The sequence below is a fragment of the Prionailurus viverrinus genome, chromosome A3 (assembly GCF_022837055.1).
Source record: "Prionailurus viverrinus isolate Anna chromosome A3, UM_Priviv_1.0, whole genome shotgun sequence".
Taxonomy (NCBI): domain Eukaryota; kingdom Metazoa; phylum Chordata; class Mammalia; order Carnivora; family Felidae; genus Prionailurus; species Prionailurus viverrinus.
In genome coordinates, this window is record NC_062563.1 from 105,266,987 (window position 1) to 105,293,786 (window position 26,800).

At 44.6% G+C, this 26,800-nt stretch overlaps 2 protein-coding genes and 1 long non-coding RNA gene across 11 annotated transcripts in view; 1 reads left to right on the forward strand and 2 right to left on the reverse strand.

Moving 5' to 3' along the window:
* Positions 1 to 2,290, reverse strand: part of MRPS5 (mitochondrial ribosomal protein S5) — a 29,484-nt gene extending 27,194 nt beyond the window's left edge. For both annotated transcript variants that reach the window (XM_047853092.1, XM_047853091.1), the window contains exon 1: positions 2,082 to 2,290. In XM_047853092.1, coding sequence (XP_047709048.1) covers positions 2,082 to 2,139 — 58 coding nt within the window. In that variant the 5' untranslated portion in view covers positions 2,140 to 2,290. The remainder of the gene's footprint in view (positions 1 to 2,081) is intronic.
* Positions 2,291 to 2,408: 118 nt separating this feature from the next.
* On the forward strand, positions 2,409 to 21,498 carry LOC125162263 (uncharacterized). Its single transcript, XR_007150942.1, has 3 exons — positions 2,409 to 2,540; positions 16,948 to 17,130; positions 21,390 to 21,498. It is a non-coding gene; the product is annotated as an uncharacterized LOC125162263 (long non-coding RNA).
* Positions 12,625 to 25,933, reverse strand: ZNF514 (zinc finger protein 514). 8 transcript variants are annotated; one of them, XM_047853084.1, is made up of 6 exons: positions 25,728 to 25,931; positions 25,309 to 25,476; positions 23,750 to 23,838; positions 18,349 to 18,475; positions 17,924 to 18,007; positions 12,625 to 15,093 (listed from the first exon to the last, which is right to left on the reverse strand). In XM_047853084.1, exons 2-6 carry the CDS (start codon positions 25,379 to 25,381, stop codon positions 14,108 to 14,110), a joined length of 1,359 nt encoding a protein of 452 aa, XP_047709040.1. In that variant the 5' UTR covers positions 25,382 to 25,476; positions 25,728 to 25,931; the 3' UTR covers positions 12,625 to 14,107. The 8 variants fall into 8 exon arrangements, with proteins under 8 accessions (XP_047709040.1, XP_047709039.1, XP_047709041.1 ...); XM_047853083.1 differs by having other exon boundaries at positions 25,721 to 25,931; XM_047853085.1 differs by having other exon boundaries at positions 25,788 to 25,929.
* Between the last annotated feature and the right edge of the window lie 867 nt (positions 25,934 to 26,800).

A 26,800-nucleotide genomic window follows, 5' to 3' on the forward strand; every position in this document is an offset into this window, starting at 1 on the left:
AGCCACCAGGGAAATGCAAATCAAAACCACAAACTGATACCACTTCACACCCACTAGAATAACTATAATCAAAAGGACAAATAATTAACAAACGTTGACAAGAATGTAGGGAAGGAAGAACTCTCACGCACTGCTGGCGGGAGTGTGAAATTGTGCAGCTACTTTAGAAAACAGTCTAGCCATTCCTCAAAGTTAAACACGGAGTTACCGTTTGATCGTTTGATCGAGCAATTCCACTCCCGGGTCTATACACAACAGAAACAAAAATACTGCATACAAATATTTATAGCAACATCAGGCATAACAGCCAAAAGGTGGAAAAACCCAAATGTTCATCAACTGATAAATGGATAAACAAAATGTAGTAGATACATGCCACAGAAATTCAGCCATAAAATGGAATGCAGTAGTGCTACATGCTACAACATGAATGAATCTTGAAAACCTTATGCTAAGTGAAACAAGCCAATCACAAAAGACCACATAGTATATGACTCTGTCTATATGAAATATGCAGAACCCGCAAACTATAGAGGTAGAAAGATCAGTGGTTGCCTAGAGCTGGGGGCAATGAGCAAGTCGGGGGGATGAGAGCAAAAGGGTATGTTTTTGGGGAGATGAAAATGTTCTAAAAATTTATTATGGTGATGGTTGTATAGATTTGCAGATATACTAAAAACCACTGAATCGTACCCCTTCAGAGGATGAATTGTATGGTGTGTAAATTACATCTCAGTAAAGCTGCTACCAAAAGAAAAGTTTATAATGCACCAGAAGAAGAAAAAAGAAAACAAAACCAAACACAACCAGGCTCTGGAGCCAGATGGTGTGTGTGGGCGCAAAAACCTGACCTCCTCCCAGTGTAACTTTGAACACGTTTCTCAACCTATGTGTCTTAATTCTTGGTCTGCAAAATAAGAATAGTAAAAGCATCTATCTCACAAAGGCACTGTATAGATGAAGTGAGGAAAAGCATAAATAGTTTTAAGATAGTTCCTGGAACACAGTAAGAACTCATGAGGGAAAGCTACAAACGCTATAGGTGTTATTTGAATGGAGCCTTGAAAAGAGGAGGAGGTGGTCACAACATGAACAAAAGTAAAGAATGTTCAGGTCAGATTTCCTGCCAAATCATTTCGGGTTAAGTTTCCCAACAAAATGAGTTACCGGGGCGCCTGGGTGGCGCAGTCGGTTAAGCGTCCGACTTCAGCTCAGGTCACGATCTTGCGGTCCCTGAGTTCGAGCCCCGCGTCGGGCTCTGGGCTGATGGCTCAGAGCCTGGAGCCTGCTTCCCATTCTGTGTCTCCTTCTCTCTCTGCCCCGCCCCCCCCCCCTTCATGCTCTGTCTCTCTCTGTCTCAAAAATAAATAAGCGTTAAAAAAATTTTTTTTTTTAAATGAGTTACCAAAAAGAAACAAACAAGACCTTTTCCGTTTTCAGAGGTCTTTACAATTTGGAATTACGAATGTTGGGTTGAGGGCTTACAATAAAATAGAAGGATGAAAAAAAGCCCTGGTCATGAAGCACAGTGGTAGACCTTATGCTAAAGGATACAGCAGACTGACCCTCCTCAGGCTGCAAACCAACAAGGGGCGGGGGGAGACAACAGTAACAGCAAAACTAAGGACATTCAAAACATTCTTCTTTTCAGTAATGACACTGATCAGCCCGGGATCTAAAATGACTGACACTAATCCTATCCGACCCAAGCTGCAGGACTGCCTCCATCGGCTTCGAACCCCACATCGACCTCACCAAAGGAACCTGTGGGTCACGCCCGCCGGGAAGGCGATGCTTGCTCCCCAGTTTCCCGCGCCTGTTAGCTAAGCACGCAGGAGGAGTCCGGTGAAGTGGAACGAGCCTTGGACAGCGTCCAGTCCACCCTCACTTTACAGACAGAAGCCCTGCGACCCAGAGAGGGCGCGGAAGCGTGCAAGGTCACACAGCAGCTCCGGGCAGGATCGGAGCCCGGCATGATGGGTTCAGAGGCCGCTTCTTTCTGCCCGTGCATCTGCAGGCCGCAGGCGAGCCCCCGCTCCCGTCCCCGCTCAGAGCCCCTCTCCCGGCCTCCCGGCTCTCACCCGCCGGCAAGCCACACAGCGCAGGGAGGCAGCCTGCAGCGCGTACCACCGCCGCCATGGTGGAGCCCTGAGAGAGCCTCTGTCCAGGCCGCTTTCTCCACCGCCTGCCGCGACTGCTTCTCGCCAAACGGCTGGCCACGGCCTGCGGCTGAATTCCCGAGGCCAAAATGCCGCACCGCAGCGCACGCCGAGGTGGGTGATTGTCTGCACCGGCAACAGGATAGAATGAGCACGGCGCCGCCGCGGACAGCCCCGCTGAGGGTCCTCGCATTAAGACCCGGGGGCGGGGCTTGGGCTGGCTGCCGGTGGGGGCGCAACCGAGAAGGCGGCGGGTCGCTCCAGCGCAGTGAGTTTGTGCTGTGGGCCGTTCGCAGCAAGAAGTGCTAGGTACACATGAGCGCGAAAAGGGTCTACGTGAAGGTCCAAGGCTGATGTCTCCAGGAGGCTTAGAACTAATAGGTGAATAAGACCAGGAGTATAAAGTGTTCATACTCAACTTCAGTAAAGCTTGGAAGTTGGTTAGATTTATTTATTTACCTTGGACTTCACACGCATTTGTGTGCTCTGATTCTAACGTTTGGTCACACACCCGTAACCTAGACCTATGCTACGGGTTTTCACGAGCCCCACTCGTGGCTTCATACCATCTGGGCCTGCCCGCATTACCCAAGTATGTAGACGGAGAGAAGACACGGACTTCTTGTAAGAAGCTAGTATTCCTGCTCAGGCCGACCTCTGATTTTCAAATTTAGTATAAAAATTTTCAAGCACAGAAAAACAAAAATAGTGACAAGTTAGAGTTCAGAAATTAAGACTGACACGGTTGCTTCACCTGTTCTTTCTCCCTCATTATTAACAATCAAGTCCTGTGCCTTTTTTGAATATCCTCGTTCCTGGGCTATGTGAATTTCTTGATCTGAAGATACTGGGGATGTATCTTTTATTGGTGTTAGGACTGGTATTGAGACTTAATATTTGTAGACTTTGTGCAGCTTGCTTGGCTGCATAGTCCGTTATTTCCTTTAGATTCTATAGACCCTCCCTTTTGATGCCTCCCAGGTGAATTACAGCCACCTCTTTAGGTTCATGCACAGCCTCTAAGACAGCTATTATTTCAGGTCCATATTTAATAGGAGAGTTATGATTTGATAACAGCTCTCTCTCTCTCTCTCTGTCTCTCTCTGTCTCTCTCTCTGTCTCCAGATTGCCCCATGCGTTTGAGGCTCTTTGCCAATTGTAAAGCACGAGTGAGCGCTATTAACTCTGCTTTTTGGGCAGATGTATTTACTGGGAGTGCTTTGGCCTCAACAGTCTGAGTCTGACTGTTGTGTCCCCAGCTTTTTATATCCCCCTTTTCATGAAACTACTGCGGTCAGTAAATCATCATCTGCATCATCAATAGGAGAATGTTTTAAGTCTGATCAGCTAGAATAAACAAGATCAATAACCTCTGAACAGCTATGCTTTATAGAAGTATGATGGTCAGGTCCAGGCATAAGAGTAACTGGGATTACGGTCTGATGGGTTTTAAGGACCACTTCAGGTGTGTCTAAAAGCATAGCCTGGCATTTAGTAAGAACCCCCCTGCCCCCATCATCCATTGGTGGCCTTTAGTTTCTAAAACACTTTGGACCTGATGTGAAATCATTACTATCAGGAACGGTCCCACAGTAAGTTTTGAGGCTCCTTCCACCAGGAGGGCTGTTGTATGCTTGGCTAAAGCACTATTTGCAATTTCACATCAATAGCAGTAGTTCCTAGGACAAATATGGCTAAGGGATAAAACCATCAAGAAGCGCTCTTTGAGGTCTAGCCCTAACAATATCTTAATTACAAGGAAACACTGACAAGTGAGGCAAGACTTGTCTAGGAGTAGACAAGACATTAGAAAAGATTTAGAATAGACAAGTAGAGCCCCAAGTGCATCATCCAATCTAATAGCATAAGGAAAGTGGGGTTACCCATTATCTCCACAAGTCCATAATTAACCCCATGGAGTGGGATACACTCTGGCTTTTAAGGAACAATTTTGTCATCCCAGCCACACAGAATTGGTCAAGGTGATAGTTGAGTTATACAATTGTTGAGGAATCCATCCTATTTTCCAGCTGTTTAAATAATCATATGCCCAGGGCGCCTCAGTCATGGTTAGGCATCTGACTTCGGCTCAGGTCATGATCTCATGGTTTGTGGGTTATAGCCCCATGTCAGACTCTGTGCTGACGCTCAGAGCCTGGGGCTGTGCTGATAGCTCAGAACCTGGAACCTGCTTCGGGTTCTGTGTCTCCTTCTCTCTCTGCCCTTCCCCCACTCACACTCTGTCTCTGTCTCTCTCAAAAATAAGTAAACATTCAAAATATTTTTTAAAAATCATGTGCCCATGGGGTCCTTCTTTATCCCTACAGAATAACAAGCAAGAAGATTGTTGATATATGAGCTATGATGGCAATTTCTCTGAAGTTTACCTCAAGCTGTCTAGCTTAGGCAAACAACAAACATTCAAAAATCAACTAGAGGGGCGCCTGGGTGGCGCAGTCGGTTGAGCGTCCGACTTCAGCCAGGTCACGATCTCGCGGTCCGTGAGTTCGAGCCCCACGTCAGGCTCTGGGCTGATGGCTCAGAGCCTGGAGCCTGTTTCCGATTCTGTGTCTCCCTCTCTCTCTGCCCCTCCCCCATTCATGCTCTGTCTCTCTCTGTCCCAAAAATAAATAAACGTTGAAAAAAAAAATTAAAAAAAAAAAAATCAACTAGAACTTAACATCCACCAAGATGTGTTATTGAAACATAATTTTTCTCTCTAAAATCACCCATATTTCCAGAGATAGCCAAATCAAGACTAATTCATTTGAAAAACAAGACCAATTTTAACAAATTTAGCCGGATTATTTATATAAGCTCAGTAAGAATAGCAATTGACCATGCAGATCTTTTAAAATCTGCTTTGCTGGAACTTTTCATAATGAATCTAATATTAGTAGCCTCTGTAGGCCAGAAGCCAAGCCACATACTTGCCATCAGATAAGCCTGCAATACCTATAGATTTGGGCAAATTCCTCTTCGTGAAGAACCCCCCCCCCCCCCCCGGAACATCCTGAGGTTCCTGCACCTGCCACAAAGTGGCTTTCTTTACTCACCTGATAAAGTTGCTAGGCACTCTATAATATGTAATGCTGGCCTCTATAAGGCCAACATTTCCAAGGGGCTTTATGGCTCCATATTTCGTAAAGTCAGCCTTAGTTCCTTAAAGCTGTCTGGTCATGTCTGAGTCTATGTGATGAGGTTTTAGAGTGATGGGGGTCTGGAGCCGACAGACCTCTCCTATTCCTGTCCTTATACAAAGTTGTCTTGGGCATGGGACAGCCACCTAAGTCACTAGCATGGTTGCCAATCTTAAGACTCGTGTGTGAGGTTTCCTCCTCATTGGTCTAATGTGATCCCCTTCACATCTCTGGTCTAGCCTCTTCTGGCTGTGAGACCTCTGCTTGGAGCCCACCAAAACCCATACCCGATTGAATTAAAACCCAACTGGGGACTGTTTCCTAGGGAAATTAGCTATAAAAGACTTCCTGTGTTGGAAAGCCACTTAGACCGTGATGGATTTCTATCTTGAGGGTTTTCTGTCAATGTCCTCTACTAACTACTTAAATTACCAAATTGGATAAATTCCTCTTGTAAATCTTTTCTAATGTTTTCCATGGGTTTACAATGGGATGTTTGTCACAGCATGGCATGATATTTCAGTCCATTCACTGGCACCCATTTGTAGGATACAGTAGGGAAGCAGGGGGAAGCTAGCATCCCTCCTACAGGGCCTTTATGGTAGGACAGGGATCAACAGCAATTTCATTTGAGGGAGACCTCTAGTCACTTTGACACCTGCCCTAGCAGGCATTTTTGGAAGTCGAATTTTAATTTTATACTAGTGTATTTTTAAAATCCATTCATTTCAGGGGCACCCGGGTGGCTTAGTCAATTGATGGAGCATCTGACTCTTGATTTCAGCTCAGGTCATGATCCCAGGGTCGTGAGATCAAGCCTAGCATCAGGCTCTGCAATGAGCATGGAGCCTCCTCAAGATTCTCTCTCTGTCTCCCTCCGCCCCATCCCCCACTTACATGTTCACTTGCTCTCTCAAAAAAAAAAAAAAAAAAAAAAAAAATCCATTCATTTCAACCTTAGTCTGTCTTGACCACACATAAAATTCCTTTCCAAAGATTTCCTTCACAAACCTTCTACAACTTTACTTTGCATTTAGATTTTGTCCCAAGCCATTTCTCTCCAAACAACTAGTCTCGTTATGGACAAAATTACTTTCTTTTAATGCAACAAAAATGTATTTCCATTCCTTGTATCTTTCTTACACATCTACTTTCCTACATACAGAGTTGCTTCCTTTATTTTCATCAGTCTTAATTACACTTAGCAGAATTTTGAACTCTTAGAAACCTTAGTCTCCAGTGAAAACTAAGTAGTAACAAATTGTGAACTGTTATACCAGAATTCTTTAGATGGCAAATTTATGAATCAATTAAGCATAAAGTGTATTACCAACAGACTCAAATATCCTTAATTTTTCTGCAGTAAGAAGCCAAAAGCAGAAACCTGTGTTCAGTTGTCAGTGCTTTAGCACTTTCTCCTATTTGGAAAAGACCTAGAAATCCAATGAAAAAGAGGACATCAAGTTTCTGGGTGTTACTACCATTCTGACCAAGGTACTAATTTCCAGCCAAAAGACAGGCTTTCCACTCCTCATAGAGTAGCCACAGGCTAGAGGATTGCAGCCTGAGAAATTGACATAAAAGTATTCCAATAAAACCATACTCCTTGAAAAGCCCCTGAAGTTAAAGGAAGAGAAGAGAACGTACTCACCAAGTTTGCACCACGGTTCAAAGTCCAGATGAGAGGACTTGGGCCCCACATTGGGAACCAAAATGATGTGGAAATGTAGAGGTTCTGAGCGAAAGGTCAAGAAAGAATTGAGACATCTTTGGTGCAGAAAGGTAATTTTATTAAGGCACAGGGACAGGACCAATGGGCAGAAAGAGCCACGTCGGGGTCATGAGGAATGGCTGATTATATACTTTCAATTATATATTAGAGATAGCATAAATCTCTAAGGAATCTCTAAGGAAGGATGTTCAATGAACTTAATTCAATCTGTCATCCAAGCAAAACTTTAAAGTTAACAATTATCCATGAAAACTTTGAAGTAGAATTAGCCATCATTGTTTTTTGAGAGAGATTGAGAGAGCACGTGCACAAGAGTGGGGGGTAGAGAATCCCAAGCAGGTTCCAGGCTCAGCACGGAGCCCAAAGCAGGGCTCAATCCCATAACCCTGGGATCATGACCTGAGCCCAAATCAAGAGTTGGACACTTAACTGACCACCCAGGTGCCCCAACCATCATTTTAAGTCATCTTTTTGTTAACAAATTGCAACAGAGATAACACAAGCTTATTAAACCTTCAGTAATCCTTGGTAGAATAAAAGTTTCAATTACTTTGAATATTGAATTATGTTCCACTCGGGTCCACTTAAGATTTGTTCCCCATTGTCAGTTTTTTGGGTTTGTTTTTTTTTTTTTTTGGTTGTTGTTTGTTTTACTTGGGGCACCAGGGGGGATATCTAAAGTGAGCAATGATAAGTCTGAGGGGTGCTCTTTGCTCCTGGACAGCGAGGGGAGGAGGAGGAGCCATTGGTGCTGGAGGCCAGAGGATGCTCTAGGAACCAGTTATGTAGGCCACACCCAAGGTGGTGCAGAAACGGGAGGAGTGGGAGAAGAAGTGATGTGCTGCCAGAAGGCAGAGAAAGAGAGTTCCCAGTTCTAAACCTCATCAGCTCAGACAGGTGAGCAGACACCATATTTTTGTGGTTGTCTTTTTTCCACCAAAGTGGAAGTATGCAGTCCACGTTGGGCTGGAGAATACAAGGTACTTTCCCAAAACAAAAGGAGTTTCAGCAGCTGCCTAGGAATATTCCTTAAAGTCCCCATCCCAAGGCAGACTAATCACAGTTGGCTCTAATTATCGCCATGGAGCTGGGAAATGAATGAGAAGAAGCCCCCACATCTATTAGGAGGGAACAGTGAGAGGGTTACCATCCCCTTAATTAGGAATGGCCTCTGTTTCCTCCAGCAACCTGGGTTTAGAAGGAGGCCTATTTAGAACATTTTCCAATATGTCAGGAGTGAGTTTATTGGCCTGGCTAAGTGGCCAGACACATTCTGCAAGAGGTCTTTAGGTCTGGGTCCTGATTTAGAGCCATGAAGGCCTGGACGTAGTGTACCTCCATCCATTTGCCTATTTCCTGCAGGAGAGATCTGATAGGTCATACTGAGATCATGCAGTGTTACAGGAGATGAGTCATTTCTTTTTCTTCTTCCAGAGAGATTGAGAGAGGGGATGAGAGAGAACCCCAAGCAGGATCCCCACTGCCGGCACAGAGCCCAATGTGGGGCTTGAACTCATGAATTGTGAGATCATGATTTGAGCTGAAACCAAGAGTGGGATGCATAACCAACTGAGCCACCCAGGCACCATAGGATGAGTCCTGTCTTAAATTTTGCAATCCCAATTGTTCCCAGTGGGTTAAAAGGCATTCCAAGGGGGGCGCCTGGGTGGTTCAGTCGGTTAAGTGGCCGACTTCGGCTCAGGTCATGATCTCATGGTCTGTGAGTTCGAGCCCCGCATCAGGCTCTGTGCTGACAGCTCAGAGCCTGGAGCCTGTTTCAGATTCTGTGTCTCCCTCTCTCTGACCCTCCCCTGTTCATGCTCTGTCTCTCTCCATCTCAAAAATAAATAAACATTTAAAAAAATTTAAAAAAAAAAAAGGCATTCCAAGGGACAGTCCTTGGGAATTGAAGAAGAGAGAAGGTCCATTACTAAAACTCCGCACAATCCCAGTGCAGCTCTTTCTGCCCACAGGTCCTGTCCCCATGCTTTGTAAAACCACCTTTTTGCAGTGAAAACATCTCAAAAATTCTTTCTTGACTGTTTGCTCCTAGACCCCAAATAATATCACAGACACTGTGGAAAACAGTATTGAGGTTCCTCAAACAAATTAAAAATAGGGGCACCTGGGTGGCTCAGTCAGTGAAATGTGGGATCAAGCCCCAAGTCGAGCTCTACACGACTCTACACGACTGCAGCTCTACAAGACTGCAGACCCTGCTTGGGATTCTCTGTCTCCCTCTCTCTCTCTCCCCTTCCCCCGACTCGCTCTCCCTTGCGCTCTGTCTCAAACTAAATAAATAAACTTAAAAAAAAAAATAGAACTACCCTATAATCAGTAATCACGCTACTGGGTATTTACCGCCCCCCCCCCCCAAAAAAAACACTAATTAAAAGGGATACATGCATTATTTATTGCAGCATTATTTACAATAGCCAAACTATGAAAGCAGCCCAAGAGCCCATCAATAGATGGATAAAGAAGATGCAGGGTGTGTGTGTGTGTGCAATGTATTTTTCAGCCATAAAAAAAGAATGAAACCTTGCCATTTGCAAAAACATAGATGGAGCTAGAGAATATAATACTAAGAGAAAGAAGTCAGAGAAAGACAAATACCACATGAACTCACTCATGTAGAATTTAAGAAACAAAAACAAATGAGCAAAGGGGGAAAAAAAGAGAAACCAAAAAAACAGACTCTTATCTGTAGAGAACAAACTGGTGGTTACTAGAGGGGGAGATGGGGGAATGGGGGAAATAGGTGATGGGGATTAAAGAGTACACTTATGAAGGGAGAAAAAAAGAAAAAAGAATTGAAGCATTTTCACGTTTTCACATCCACTTGAATGTGTGTGCTTATGTCATAAAGAACTTGGCTGGTCTTTGTCCCTGCTTCCTGGGAGGTAACCCCTCAATCCTTGGAATTTTCTGATGTGTCTTTGTTATTCATAGTGGGTCTTGAGACCACACCTGATAGTTTATGCTAATGAGGGGACTCTTAGTTACCCCTAGTTTATGCTAATTAGATGATTCGGGGTGAGGGCTGACCAAGTCCGAAAGACCAACCTTGTGGTTGGAATTGGAATTTTGAGCCATGTGGTATCAGCCCGACCTCCAAGGAGGGAAGGGGCACTGAAGCTTGAGTTCAACTGTGTGGTCAACCAACCATGACAACATAATGAAACACCAGTGAAGACTTTGGACAACGAAGGTCAGGCGAGCTTCCCTGCTTGGCAGTACTCTGCATAGTTACACATATGCCCGCAGGTGATGTGTTCCTGGGGAAGAAGAAAGCCTCACAATAGAGATGCTCCCAGACCTCAATCTGTGTGCCTCTTCCTTAGGGTGCTTTTGATTTGTATCTTTTTGCTATAATAAAGTTATCATAATATAGCCCTTTCCAGAGTCCTGAGATTTGCTCTAGAGAATTATCAAGCCTAAAAAGTGTGGCAACTCCCAAATTTGTAGCCAGCTGGTCAGAAGAGTAGCCTAGGGACCCCCAAATTTATGGCTGAAGTGGAACAGTCTTGTGGAGTACTGTGTCTTTAACCTGTGAAGTTTGGCCTGATTCTGGGTAGTTGGTGTGTTAAATCACTGTAGTGCTACAAAATAGCAATGAGTTTTTATGTACACACATACCAACCCACCTCCAAAAGATGGAACAATGCCAATCTATACTTGAATTGAAAAATAATTACAGGAAGCAACATTGTATTTTTCGAAGAAAATATTTAACTGGTAGTTTTCTAGGAGTTTTTCATCTAGTACAAAAGTGTGAAGTCAGGGGCACCTGGCTGACTCAGTCAGAAGAGCACGCGACTCTTAATCACAGGGTCGTGAGTTCAAGCCCCACATTGGGTGTAGAGATCACTTAAAATAAATAAATAAATATTTTTAATGTGGTATATCTGAACAGTAAAATACTTTTTAAAAGTCAGAAGCAGTGAGAAAAAGTGGGTAATACAAGTTTTTCAAATTAACACATGGTTAGTAATGACCTACTGTCTGCTCATTTGAGAGGAAGTATGAGAAATTACCTGAAGCAGCTGATAATCTGGTTCAGGAGACAAGAAAGTGGGAAACTGATAAACAACCAGTAATTTAAATAGATCAAAACAGTAGTAAGAACTATCCCAAGACAAGATACTTTTTGTTTTTAAAAACCTTAAGCAAACACAAATGCTTTTACAATTGCAAATCAGTAAGCTATGACTTCACATCAATGTTCAAGAGAATTCTTCCCTGAGGAGGGGGGTGTTTGAACAGGGTTATGACCGATTATCAGGCTTCAGATAAGTGAAGGGGGCATCCCAGCCTGGTGGAACAGGCAGGGGAGTGTGGAGGCATGTCTGAGGTATGACAAGCTAAGTAGTTTGTACTAGAGGTTCTGTCAGGAGCAGCAGGAGGTTAAGGCAGAGCAAAGAGGACATTTAATGCCAAACTGAGTGAAGATAGAGCCTCACTCAGTTTGGCATTAAATGTCCTCTTCACAAAGGTTTTCAGATGAGGCAATGGGTGCACACTGATAATGGTTAACATGGCAAAGATACACAGGAGGGACAGACGTTAAGCAAGACCAGCTATAAAGTCGCAGGTATCCAGGTATATAAAGGGACTTAGGTTGGGGTTAGAGAAGGACATTGGGAGAACAGATAGAGCAAACTAAGCTATTACTAATAAAATAAATTTGCTCTTTCTTCCCTGTGCAACCTGGCTCTCTGGGAAGCAATTTCCATGATTTCTAGGTTCCTAGACTGGCATTCTGATCTCAGCTGTCCAGATGCCTCCTGTTCATCCTATCTGCCTGCACCCCTCTGTCTTCGCCAGCCTGTTGGACCCCTAGTCCTGCCTGTCTGCATGGACCCACTTTGAACTGATCCCCTGATGTCTGGGCTCAGCTTCCTAATCTGGACTTAAAATGGTTAAAGGACTGTTTTTAGTTTAAGCTAATCTTTTAGTCAAGACTATTCTGGTCTACGCCAGCTCCTGCTTTTGGTTTTTCCATATAAATTTCAGAGGCAACATGATATGAACTTGAGACTCAGTAAGCTTAGGGGTAACTATTTCAGAAAATAAACACACACAGACACACCGAAGTAACAGACAAGACAGGAAAAGTAGTTTAGCAATAGTTGGTGTATTTGTATATTTGAGATTTTTAAAAAACAATTTTTATTCAGGTGTATTTTATATACCATAAATTTCACCCATATTCTGTGCACAATTCAATGATTTTTAGTAAATTTACCAAATTGTTCGACCGTCGCCATAATCCAGTTTTAGGACATTTGCATCACTCCAATAAGATTCCTTGTAACATTTGCATTCACTCCCAATTACCTCTCCCAGCACCAGGAAATCAGGAATGTACTTTGCCTCCGAAGACTTGCCATTTCTGGACATTTCCTATAAAAGGAACTATACAATACATGGTATCTGGCATCTGGCTACTTTCACTCGGAATAATGTGTTTGAAGTTTTGATCTTTTTTAATTTTTTTTTTCTTCAACGTTTTTTATTTATTTTTGGGACAGAGAGAGACAGAGCATGAACAGGGGAGGGGCAGAGAGAGAGGGAGACACAGAATCGGAAACAGGCTCCAGGCTCTGAGCCATCAGCCCAGAGCCCGACGCGGGGCTCGAACTCCCGGACCGCGGGATCGTGACCTGGCTGAAGTCGGACGCTTAACCGACTGCGCCACCCAGGCGCCCCAGAAGTTTTGATCTTTTTATACAATGCCCATATTTAATGATTTTAATGTTTAAAAATTTTTTATTTTATTTTGAAAATCCCAAATCTAGTAGCATAATGATCTAACAAAAATTGCTTTTTGCTCAAACTTTAAAAATACCACTCCATTGCCTCTTAGAGAAAGGTAATGTGTAATGAGTGCACGGGAGTTTTGTACAGGAAGATCTTCAGTCTCTCCATCTCAAAACCACAGCTGTGAACCAGAAGGCACGAGGCCCAGCCCAGGGCATGGCACTTCCAGAAGATCAGTTTCCTTAGCTCTGAACTATGGTTGGGCTAAGTCACTGGTGGCTCTCCACCTCGCTCAGCCGCCATTCTCTTCGCCCACATGGTAACACCTCCCTCCGCTCACCGAATGGGGAGGCAAAGCACATTGCAGTTATAAAGAGCCCCTACCAGGTAGAAAATCACCAGACTAGGTGATTTCTCAGATTCCTTTCAGCTCTTGTTTTACGAATCTCAAGTCTGAAAGGAATTTTCCCCACATCCATTAAGTTCCCAGGTTTCTCTACGGAGTGAAGCCTTAATGTATGCTGAGGCCTGAACTATACTAGTGGGTTTTCCTAGTTCCACCAAATTCAAAGAGTCACTCTAGTACACATTCCCTGATGTGCAAAATGGGTGGAAAATCTGCCAAAGGCTTTTCCACGTGCATTACATTCCCAGGATTTCTAACTAGTAGGGTGAGTTCACTGATGTTTATAAAGGAAAGAGGTTTGGCTAAAGGCACTCCCACATTCACCATTTCCATAGTGTTTTTCTCAAGAATGATTCTCTGATTCTTTTGAAGAGATGAGCTCTGATAGACCTTCCCACATTTACTGCTTTCAGGGGGCTTCCCTTTTATATGTGTTCTTGGTGCTTAGTAAAGGAAGAAGTATTACAGATGGCTTTTACCACACTTGTAGTTGCTCTCCCGTATGAGTTATCTGATATTTATTTACTTACTGGTTGATTGATTGATTGATTGAACAATATGTGACTGAAAGCTGTGCCATATTCATTGCATGAATAAGGCTTCTGGCCAGTAGAAACTGTCTGACGTTGAATAATGGGTATCCTCTGACGAAAGCCTTTCCAAATCCATCACACATACTCGGTTTCTCACTAGGATGGATCCTCTGCTGTTTGATAGTGTGATTCAAAGCCCAGCTTCTCTCTTAACATTGACAGAGCGTCTCTTTAGCGTGTACTGTCTGATGTTAAATAAGATGTCTTCCAACCAAGTCGTCGCACATACGTTACACTTATAGGAGCTCTCGCCAATGTGTGTAATGCGAATCATGTGTGTACTCCAGCTGAAAGCCTTCCTACGTTCACTGAATTCATACAGCCTTTTTTCCAGCATGACTTTTCTGATGTTTAATAAGGGATGCGGTATGAGCAAAGGCTCTCCCACATTCGTTACATTTGTAGGGTTTCTCTCCAGTATGAAATCTATAATGTTGAGTGAGAGATGAACTCTGGCTGAAGGCTCTCCCGCATTTATTACATTTGTAAGGTTTCTCTCCAGTATGAAATCTATAATGTACAATGAGAGATGAACTCTGGCTGAAGGTTCTCCCACATTCCCTGCATTCATAGGGCTTTTCTCCAGTATGAGTTCTCTGATGTTTAATAAGGGATGACGTATGACCAAAGGCTCTTCCACATTCATTACATTTGTAAGGTTTCTCTCCAGTATGAAATCTATAATGTAGAACAAGAGATGAACTCTGGCTGAAGGCTCTCCCACACTCGCTGCATTCATAGGGCTTTTCTCCAGTATGAGTTCTCTGATGTTTAATAAGGGATGAAATATGACCAAAGGCTCTCCCACATTCACTGCATTCATAGGGCTTTTCTCCAGTGTGACATCTCTGATGGCGCCTAAGTTCTGACTGGAAGTGGAAAGACTTCCCACATTCATTACATTTACAAGGCTTCTTCCCTGGATGGGTTCTCCGGGAATTACTTCTTCCTGAAGTCTGTCTGAATTCTGTGTCCGATTTATAAGATCCTTCTCCTATGGGAACATTGTGTTGGTTAAAAAGGACTGATCTTAAGTCTAAACTTCTCCCAAAATCACTCCATTCACCATCTATCCTAAGGGTGGTAGTAGATTTGTGAGTGACTGACATTTCTTTCGGATGTCTCTCCAGTTTTTTTGGATGTATCTCTAACTGGTCATCACAACCACAAATTGCTTTCAGTTTGCAGAAGGAGAGTTCATCTCTGATGTGTTTTTCTACTGATGCTATGGGGAATAATTCCTCTTTGGAAATATCCTGATTTAGTCTTGATTCCTTGGCTTTAGGCCTTTTCTCCCAGTCTGGGTGGGGGAAAAAAGAGACATGCTTGTATTAACTGTTCCATGGGCAAAGAGGAAGTAAAATCCTATAATGGATGTAAGATCATGAAGCTTTAAAATAATATGTGAGGCAGACAGCCTCTCCTTTGCTGTCGCCTCTCCTTTGCTGTCCTGCCCACTGCTTCCTTGCAGTGTATTCAATAAACTTCTATCTCTTTGTCTGCCTCAGGTGAATTCTTTCACCTCAAAATAATGATAATAATAATAATAATAATAATAATATCATCTGAGACGTGTACAGTTTCTTTCAAGAATGGTATGTGTCTGAGGTTTTGGAGTTACCAAGAATAAGTGATAAGCAAGTGAATACAGATTAGGAAAACCTGAAAAAATAGTGTTTGCATTCCAGTACACAAGGTAAGTCCAAAGATCGTAAAGATGAGAAGAGGGTAGGAAGATGCCCTCACAAGGTCCCCTCAGCACTTCAGTTTATATTACTATATATAATTATGACAGGAAGATTAATTCTCCCTCAAAGTCATCCATGCCCTAATCCCAAGAACTTGTAAATATGTGCCTTACATGGCACAAGAAGAAAAAAATGCCTTACATGGCTAAAGGGACTTTGCGGATGTGATTAAGGGCCCAAACCTTTAGATGGGGAGATTATCCTGGATTATTCAGACAGGACCAATGTAATCACCCACATCCTTCAAATCAGAGAGCATTTCATGGCTGGGTCAGAGAGATGTGGTGTGAGAAGGACTCAGCCCACCATTTCTGTCTTTGATGGTGGAGAAAGGGCACCAAGAGCCAAGGAATGTAGCAGTCTCTAGAAGCTGTTACCATTCCTCAGTTTATAGCCAGCAAGAAAACAAGGATCTCGGTTTCACAACTGCAAGAAACTGGTTCTGCTAACAACTCAAATAACCAGAAAGCAGATTCTACCCTAGCCACTCCAGAAAGGAACACCTCTGCTGACATCTTGTGTGAGACCCATGCCAGACTTCTGACCTATGAACTACTAAATAATAAGTCTAAAGTCTAAACTAATAAGTTTAAAGTCTTTAAGTTTGTGGCAATTTGTTTCAGCAACAATAGAAAATGAATACAATAATAATAAAGTGTCTGAAAAGGTAAATGACTAGTGATGCCAGTGCTCCCAAAGGCTAGATTCTGAGTCAGTGGGTCTTGTGTGACCCCTGGGGATCTGGATGTTTCAACAAGTTCCCTGAGAGATTCTGAAGCACAGCCATATTTGTAGAGCACTGTAAATGGACAGATATTTATCTTGAGACCAGATCCAGATGTCAGACCCTTGCTCCCAATCAGAAAAAGAACAAGAAAGGAGCACCTGGGTGGCTCAGTCGGTTAACCAACCAACTCTTGATTTTGGCTCAGGTCATGATCTCATGGTTCATGAGATTGAGCCCCACATTGGGATCTGTGCTGTTGGTGGGGAGCCTGCTTGGGATTCTCTCTCTCCCTCTCTCTCTCTGTCCCTCCCCAACTTGCACATGCACATGCACATGCCCTCTCTCTCTCTCAAAATAAATAAACTTAAAAAAAAAAAAGAGGGGCGCCTGGGTGGCGCAGTCGGTTAAGCGTCCGACTTCAGCCAGGTCACGATCTCGCGGTCCGTGAGTTCGAGCCCCGCGTCAGGCTCTGGGCTGATGGCTCAGAGCCTGGAGCCAGCTTCCGATTCTGTGTCTCCCTCTCTCTCTGCCCCTCCCCTGTTCATGCTCTGTCTCTCTCTGTCCCAAAAATAAATAAATGTTGAAAAAAATTTAAAAAAAAAAAAAAAAAAAAAAAAAAGATTAAGAAAAGACTAATATAGGAGAGATCAGCAACTTCCCTCTCTGTCCTCTATTCTAGGCTCCTATGAGTCCCAACCTGTGCCTTGGGATTTGAGGACTTCTTTCCTGAGCTTTACCTCTGACCCAGGGCTGTGATTCTGCCTCAGAGATGAACATTGGCATAGACGTCACCTTTCTCCAGTGTGCTTGGGCTACACATGGCAAGAAGAAGAGCTCTGAGTCCAGAATTCTGCTCCAAGAGGTGAGGCCTATCAGGTACTCTCAAGTCACCTAGGAATACATGGTCTCAAAGAGATGACATCAACAGATGGCAAGGAGTAGTCTTTGTTTCTGGAACCACCTCTGTTGAAGCTCAGTGTCCTCACCTTGATCTTCTTGACATCATCCATCTGCCCTTGCCTGTAACCCTTTAGTTTCTAGGCCACTCAACTGTTCTGTTTGGTCTCATAGTAACTCCCTTAACCCTGCTGATATAAGACAGTCTGGCCATTTTCAACTGTTGACCCTTAGAGTCCATCCAACATTGATCATGTGACATCTAGCGATACTGAGTGGCACTAAGAATTCAGAAGGGGCGGGCAGAGATGGGTACCAAAAGCAGCTTAAGTGCTAGAGAAGAAAATGAACATCTCTTCTTCTGACACTAGAGATAATTACAAAAGCCTAATAGTATTCAAAATACTGTTGGGGTGCCTGGTGGCTCAGTCGGTTAAGTGTCAAACTTCAGCTCAGGTCGTGATCTCACAGCTCATGAGTTCAAGCCCTGTGTCGGGCTCTGTGCTGATGGCTCAGAGCCTGGAGACTGCTTCAGATTCTGTGTCTCCCTCTCTCTCTGCCCCTCCCCCACTTGTACTCTGTCTCTCAAAAATAAATAAACATTAAAAAAATTTTTCAAAATACTGTAGTGGGTGGAGGGCTTCTGACAAGTAGCCTCACCTCTCAGAGGATGGTCCCCTAACCAAGGTTTCAGGGCAACTTCCTACCCAGGGCTGATCCTTATTATGTGTGATGCTGCTTAGGTCTCACTCACTCACCTGTTGAGATTTCTCCCTCTACCACACAGGGCTCTTCCCCTTCCTCCAACTGGCAGATCACATATGGTTTAGATACTGGAAGCCCTGATGGTAGAGAAAGAAAAGGATCATGACTGGGTATGTTAGAGGCCAAGGCTTTAGCCCTAGGTCTTTCTGGGGGAGAAATAGGTGTGGAAAGCCTACAAATAGGCATTGTAAAATATTAGGAGCAGAATCATGAAACTTCTTATTATGGTTTCATAGCGAGCAAGACTTTTCCTACGAATGAAGAATGAGGACTCTAGAGAAAATGTAAATGTCTGATTCCAGAACCCCAGGGCAAAACTCAGCCAACAGGCCTAGAAACCCCAAGCTTTTAAACAACAATGAAATAAAGATGGCAGGCCTGATGGGCAGGCTTTAGGCTTTGGAGGAGCTGAGCTCACCCAGAGAGGCCAAGTTCTTGAAGTTCTCCAGCATCACTTCCCTGTACAGGTCCTTCTGAGCAGGATCCAGCTGCCCCCATTCCCACTGGGTGAATTCCACAGCCACATCCTTGAATGTCATCAGATCCTGAAACACAGAAGACACTGCTGTATCCTTAGGGAGCACACTAACAGCCCCAGGAAGAAGAGAGGATGGGTGTCTGAGTAGAACCTTAGGATGTAGAAGGGATTCCACGAGTTCCTAGCTATCCCAATGCCCAGTTTGGGATTTTGTCATCTCAAAAATATTTTAAGCTGCTTCAGGAAACGTATCTTCCTTACTACTTGGAAGTAGTAAGTGCCCACTCTTGTCAATACTTTAGTCACACTGCTTAGAAGTATAATCAGGGTCAGAAAGAGGATCTCTTTTGCACTGTTGGTGGGAATGCAAGCTGGTGCAGCCACTCTGGAAAACAGTATGAAGGTTCCTCAAAAAACTAAAAATACAACTACCCCACAACCCAGCAATTGCACTGCTAGGCATTTATCCAAGGGATACAGGTGTGCTGTTTCAAAGGGGCACATGCACCCCCATGTTTATAGCAGCACTATCAACAATAGCCAAAGTATGGAAAGAGCCCAAATGTCCATCGATGGATGAATGGATAAAGAGGTGGTATATATATACAATGGAGTATCACTCGGCAATCAGAAAGAATGGAATCTTGCCATTTGCAACTACGTGGATGGAACTGGAGGGTATTATGCTAAGTGAAATTAGTCAGTCAGAGAAAGACAAATATCATATGACTTCACTCCTATGAGGACTTTAAGAGACAAAACAGATGAACATAAGGGAAGGGAAACGAAAATAATATAAAAACAGGGAGGGGGACAACACAGAAGAGACTCATACATATGGAGAACAAACTGAGGGTTCCTGGAGGGGCTGTGGGAGGGGGGATGGGCTAAATGGGGAAGGGGCACTAAGGAATCTACTCCTGAAATCATTGTTGCACCATATGCTAACTAATTTGGATGTAAATTTAAAAAAAATAAAAAATAAAACAAGTTAAAAAAAAAAAAAAGGAAATATAATCAGGGTCTCAAGAGAATCAGCCCTACAGAGACGTTCTGCTTAGGAAGGGAGGCAAATGTAATCCATTTCCTTCATTTTCTACAAGTTCTACTCTCAACTTAGTTGCACTTAATTAGAATCAACTAGAAATAACAGGCTATACGCTTTGCCTTCTCAAACGCACTAGTATCAATAGTCTTCTATTTTTGAAACTTGTGACCTATGATTTTAATGACAATTTTCACTAAATCCAAATCAAATAATTTGGGATTTATAATAATTTACCCCCACCCCACCCCAGCACACAGTTCAGTGACAGTGTACCAAGTAGCCTTATAATGAATCGTTAAGTCTTTTATGAGTTTGATTACCATGAATCCTCTCCCCCAAAGCCTAATCACTTTTCTATTCCTATTCATTCAATTCCTGAATGTGCAAAATTGACAGACCCTGGATCCCAGGTCTCCACAAGGGACAAACACTCTGTGGGTCCCAACCAGAAGTATCCTGTCACCCTCTATAACAGCAACGAGATAACCTCCCATTTGACTTACACTGTATGATAATTCACATACCATGAACTAAAATGCAGATAAATGTAGCATAAACTCCTATACTTTTCCCAAAATATGTTTAGAAATCCCATTTAGACATTGATTCCATAGAATAAGTCAAAGTAAAAATTTTACATTAACATAAGTCAGTCCAAAATAATCAGATATGGAAAACTCACTTCTAATAACCCCTTTTGATAGATTGTATTATTTATTCAAAATACTCACTGGCTCTCCCTGTAGGATTCAATTTCCTGTTCCACTGACCTAAGTATAGTCAAATAATCTGCTTTTCACAAACAGAGTGTGAAACATGTAATACAGGCAAAAAATAAACCTTTGATGATAGAAGTCTTTGAAGTTTTGCTGTTCTTAATATAGCATAACTAGCCTAAACTGACTCATTAAAAAAAAAAAAAACAAAAAAAAAACAAACTAGTACTTAAAGCAGGGTTCTGCCATCACAAAAAGCCTAAAATATGTGACTTTGGCTTAGAGCCAGAAGAAAGTTATTGATGCTATGGCAACCCATGTAATTTGGTGGTGAACTGTGTGCTAAAACAGTTGTCTGCAGGGGCGCCTGGGTGGCGCAGTCGGTTAAGTGTCGGACTTCAGCTCAGGTCACGATCTCGCGGTCCGTGAGTTCGAGCCCCGCATCAGGCTCTGGGCTGATGGCTCAGAGCCTGGAGCCTGCTTCTGATTCTGTGTCTCCCTCTCTCTCTGCCCCTCCCCCGTTCATGCTCTGTCTCTCTCTGTCCCAAAAATAAATAAACGTTGAAAAAAAAAAAAAACAGTTGTCTGCAATAACTGGAAAGACGAACAATGTAAGAATGAATTTGTGGTGCTGTGAGAAGAGGCTGGAACATCAGTAGTGTGAGGTGGTTGTTATTGGCAGAAGTTGACAAAATATCTCAAGAAAAAGAAATGAACTCAAGAGTTGGCTAGTTTGCAAAATAAAAATGGAAGGCAAAAGAAAGGATCCAGAAATTGTAAACTTACAGAGTTGGAGATTTAACCAATTCTGGTTCCCAGTTGGTCAAAGACAATATAGATAAGGCTTTTACATGACAAAGGATGGTTAACAACCTAATGGAAGGACCAAAGAGTGTGGTCGCCAAACCTTTGGTTTAAACCTCTGAATAATTTCAGATGGCTCCCAGTAAATCCTTTCAGGGCAGCTGAAGTGCTTAGTGACTAAAGGAATGGCTTTCTCAAGAAAACCCCCAAGAGTTCCACAAAAAAGAACTGTGGGTAAAATTGCTGACACATGGAAGTGACAGAAAACAAATACATAAAAAGCTGATGACCTTTTCAAGAGTTACACCGAATGTTCATGACTTGAAAAAGTCCTTGGGCCATCAATTTATTCAAGGAGGATGAAAAAGTTGCTTAGCCCTCAAGTGAGTTTATTCTCCAATATCATTTCATAGGTGACCAAGGAGGGTACTGCAGAAGGAACTTGGGGGCAGAGCCAAGAGCTAAGGAGAGCACTGGCCTGAGGAGCTCCATCCAGCTAGCAGAAGCAGGGCATAACCAGAAGACTTCCCGGTCCCAAGGTCAGCGTTTCTCACCAAGTCTGCCGAGAGGAATTTCATAGCTGCTGCAGACCTGAGATTGCTGGGCTCCTCCCATGCTTCCCCTTCCCGGACTCCTAATTGTGGTTATCTTGTGGTTATCCTGTCTGCATTATTCCACTGTATTGGATATATGGATTCAGGCAATTTGTCCTTTTACATCATAGGTTCAGAGGTCTCCAGATCCGGAGGAAAAACATCCAGACCTGATGTTGAGGCCATCACACCATCCAAGACTTTGATCTTAATGCTCTTAGTAGGTAACTAAATAGAGGTTTTAGGTTATCTCTCTTGGGGAGAGATTGTGTGTGGAGGGAGGGAAGTGAGTATTTGTAAGAAAACAGACAGTGGCAGACTAATTATTTGTTCAAAGTATTCACTGCCCCTCCCCTGACGCCCCACATTATGGAAGGCCTATTTATACTTCCCACCTCACTGACATTAGGCTTGGCCACACGACTTGCTTCGGCCAATGAGTTGTGGGCAGAAGCCAGAAGAACCATCTCCTGGTTCTGACACTGTACTTTTCCCTGCCACATAACAACATCCCAGAGCAGACTTGATCTTTCAGCATGAATCCCAGAGCAAAGAGGGTGTGGAGGAGTCAGAGCTGGCCCACTAGTGATACGTAACATAAAGAAGAAATACACCTTTGTTACTATGAGCCATTGAGCTCTACAGGCCATCGTTCCTATGACATTCCTAGATTAAGCTCTCTGATATACCTCTGAATGGTGTACATTAAGGCCAAAGAGGTTGAAACTCGATTTATTATCCTACTAGTTATCTGTGAGAATCCTCTATTGGTGGGGATTTCCCCCACTGGCTAGAAAATTAAATACAAATGTCTATCATTAGGCTACAATACACGAAACTACCATCTTGGCTGCTAGGAAATGAGGCAGCCTGGCATCCACAGCCTTCCACTTGATTTTCTCCACATCCAGCCTACTATAGCCAAACCTGAATCCAATTCTGGAGTCGGTCACCATTACCCCGTTTACCCCCTCACAACCGAAGCTGACTAGGAATTACCATTTACCAGAAGACTCCAGCAACGATATGAGGTAACTGCGTTATTGAGTGGTTAAGATCTTAGAGCCAGACAACCTGGATCTGAAACTAGGCTGCCTTCCTTATGTGCTAGAGAACCACGAACAAGTGACTTTATCTCTCTTGCTTTTCTCAGTTACCTCTCTGTGCCTCAGTTGCCATTCTTCAAAATAAGAATGTTTGAAAGATGAAATGAGTTAGTGTAAGGAAATTGTGTAGAACGGCTCCTGATACATATTTGGTTCTCAGTACACAATGGCTATTACTATTTTCACCATGATCATTAACATGATTTAAAAAAAAAATTTTTTTAATGTTTATTTATTTTTGAGAGAGAGAGAGAGAGACAAAGCGTGAGCAGGGGAGGAGCAGAGAGGAAGGCGCAGAATCCGAAACAGGCTCCAGGCTCTGAGCTGTCAGCACAGAGCCCGACGTGGGGCTCGAACTCACAAACCATGAGACCATGACCTGAGCTGAAGTTGGACACTTGACCGACTGAGCCACCCAGGCACCCCACCATTATCATTAACATGATTACCATCCTCATTTCACAACTGCAAACCCAATGCATAGAGAAGTTAGGTGAGTGTTCCAGCCAGGAGGTAAGTTAAGTCTATCTTCTCACTAATCCAGGAAGATAACATCTGAACAGGCACATAGCCTCAAACGGCCTCCCCACCTGTCCATACCCTCCGAATGTCCTTGCCCCCTTTTCTCCATGAGCCTTCCCGAACCTCGCCAGGCTCATTGTTCTTTTACTACACCCTGATGGAAAGGCCTATCTGTGCCACGTCCATCTGTCATCAAACCATGCACAACCTTACTGTGACTGGGGCTGCGTCCTGGGTACCAGAGTCTCCCCCCGCCCCCTTTCTGTGGTAGTGACACTCCTTCAAGTTCAGGGCTCCCTCACATTACTTGGTACTCACTGCAGTGCTCATGACAGAAATAAACCAAAGGATCTGTGTGAGTACATACTGAGCAGAGAGGAGGGGGCCCTAGAAAGGGACAGGGAGGCCAGCATCCACCTTGATGGGTTCAGCCTCCAGCAGAGCAGGAATTGGGGTCAGTTCCCTTGAGCGAACAAAGAGGCTCCAGGGAAAAGGAGGCGAATACATTATAGTTCAATCATTTGAGGAATAATGAAGAGAACCCCAACTCACCTGGGGCCTGGCTTTCAGGAATAAACTGGCTGTTCCCTTTTCTCCTGGGTATCTCTCTGGAGAAAGAGCAGGGTCCTGAGAAGGGAGAACTAAGAAGGTAAAAGGAGCCATAAGGAAGGCTAACCCTTATGGCCTTTGCAGCTCCCAGATTCCCCAAGCTGGAAACCCCTGAAGAGTCAGTATGTCACCTCAGTGGTTCTGGGGACAGAGCTGGGTCAAAGGGAGCTGACGGGCAGCCTCTAGCTATCCTACAGGAGACAGAATTGCACAAGCCCTCCCCCACCTCTCCTGTCCAAAGGCCACAGCAGGCTTCAGGTAACTGAAGTATCACCAAATTCCAGCCACTCCACTAGAGAGTTACTTACTGGGCATCTCCTCTACTAGGCCTTTTAAAAATATCAACATGGAGAAGACTTTCAAGGAACTTTAAATATAGCCTATGGTATGAGATTAAGAACACAAAACAAGGCCCAGGGCAAGGCCAAGAAATACATACACTTTACGGGAAAGAAGTTACACCTTTCCCCTCATCCTTGGGAACCCAGCTCAAAGGTCAGTTCTCCCTGAGAAGTTCCCAAGCATAGGTCTCTGCAAGCATACTTTTTAAGTCCCACTATAATAGGGTTTTTATATCATACTATTTTCAAAGCCTGAAAACAAACAAATCACTAGCCGCAACCATGCCAAAGAAGTTATCATAGCTAACAACAACAAAAGCATGGAAATGGCAGGCAGCATGGCATAGCATAGGTCAGCACATCTCAAACGTTAATGTGTGTATGGATTCTGGGGGATCTTGTTAAACAGACTCTGATTCAGTGTATGTGGGGTAGGGCCTGAGAGTCTGCATTTCTAAAGAGTTTGAGATGATTCCTGTGCTATAGTCTACAGAATACAAGGCATAAAGGAATACAGAGGGGGTGGTAGTCCCAGAGATTCGGCCCAGTTCTGCCACTGGCCAGTCTTGTGACCTTGAGCATGTGCGCTGAAGAACGAAAAGTTAAAATGCCCACTTGGTGAAGGACAGGAGATTCTAAACATAGAAAGAAATGGCTTACAAACTCATGGGTCACCTGGATTGCCTTGTCCCCAACACTAGTGAAGAGGTGACTACAGGAAGTACCCCCCATGTATACTGCTAATCTTCTACACAGTTGAGCTAGAAAGGCTGGAGGAATCTTATTACTTAATGAAGCAATAAAGGAAATGGTGGCAAGGCTCTAAATGGCCCCACTGCCCTCTGATCCCTGGCCAAGGCCACTCCTTCACAGGTTTGTTTATTATTTACCCTCTCCCTCCCACACAGGAGAGCCCTCCCCGCTCTCCTCTGGCTTTTGGGAAGTCTTCCGCGGCCATCCCCTCCACCTCTACCGTGGTGTCTGGATACGGAGACTTCACGCTCCTGGGCTTGGATAATTAGGAAATGCCACAGGGAAGGCGGTTACAGGCTCTGCCCCTTCCTTGGATTCCTCGGCCTCTTCCTAGGGTCGTCCTCCTCCTTGGCCCGCGACTAACTCCCCAGAAGGGCTTCTGGCCCTCTCCACCCTCGAGAGCCAAACCTGATGCTGTGGAGTCCATAGCTGGGGCTAAGCGGCGACGTCCTTTCACTAGGTCCAAATGTCTGTCCTGCATCCGCAGCCCTGAGGTCCTCCCTTACGGCTCAGAGAGCAGGGAGCAAGCTAGGTGACATCGGGCATTCCCACTCCGCGCAGTGACGCCCAGGCGACCTGTAAGGCCCAGAACAGGGCAGTCAAACCCAGACTCCTGTCCGAGCGCGTAGCGCTGCCGCCCGGGGTGGTGCGGTTCCCCTGCTTTCAGGCGCGCTCTCAGACCCCTCACGAGCCGGGCCTGGGCCCCCTGGCTTCGCTCCGTCGCCTTGCTCCTCGGGACCGGACTCTGGACCCCAGTTTCACCGCAGACCCACACCCATGATGACTACCACACCACCAAGAGATACGGCCGTAGCCACACCTGCTACCTCGGTACCCAGTGCGCCTCCGCGGCCCGGAGCTAGCAGGGATTCAAAAGAGAGCCTCACGGGGACACTGCAACTCGATCTCCTAGCTCCAGGCCCCACAGCCCCTCGCGGAGGGACACTTCCAACAATGTCACGGGCTGGCGCGCAGCGCTCGCAACAGGCCGGCGGCCCCGAAGTCCCCGAACCCACAAAGGACAAACCCCACCCCTTCCCCGGCCCCTCCTCCCAAGATAAGTCCCGAGCCTGCGCAGACGGGCCACCGCGCAAGGAGGAATCAATCCTGCGTGCGGGGCGGGGCGAGCGGCGCCTGCGCCCTGGAGGCCGCAGAGAATTGAGCGGGGTGAGGTTGCTGGCGTCTCATGGAAGCTTCTCTGTGCGTCGCTGACGTGAGTGGAGGATTCCCCCAGTCGGCTCCCAGCGCCGGCTGGGACCTGGGAGCAACTCCCACGTTAGACGCGATAGCCGGGTTTGCGGCTCTCCAACCAGAAGCCACCACTCCTTTTAGTTAAAAAGAGAAACGTGGGTCCTACCCTGAATCTACGGAGTAAGGATTTCCAGGAGGCTCTCTGGGCGTATGTATTTCTTACAGGGCGCCCAGGAGATACCCATGTCTCATTAACTACTAACTGCTATGCCGTAGGCCATCCCGTGTTTCTCCGCCTTTCACTCACGGCCCCAAGTTTTGAATTCAGTGAAGGGTCAGTGAAGAAAGGACTATGGACTCCTTCCTGCTCCACAAAGAGTATCATTAAGGACCTGAAAGAAATATTTGCGCATCACCCCCCAACATTCCCTTTTCCTGCTCCTTTGTAGTCAAACGTTTCTCCCATTCCAGCCCATTGTGACGGCTCTCTGTTCTTTCCGTATAGTTTTGCCTTTTCCAGAGTGTCATATAAACAGGATTATATAGTATGTAACCTTTTGAGAGTGGCTTCTATCACTCTATCACACTCTATCACTTCTATCACAGCATTAAGCCCTTAAGATCCATCTGTGTTGTCATAGGGACCAATAATTCATTCCCTTGTACTCTTGAGTCTAGCTATCCTATATGGAAAGCTGTCTTAAGGAGC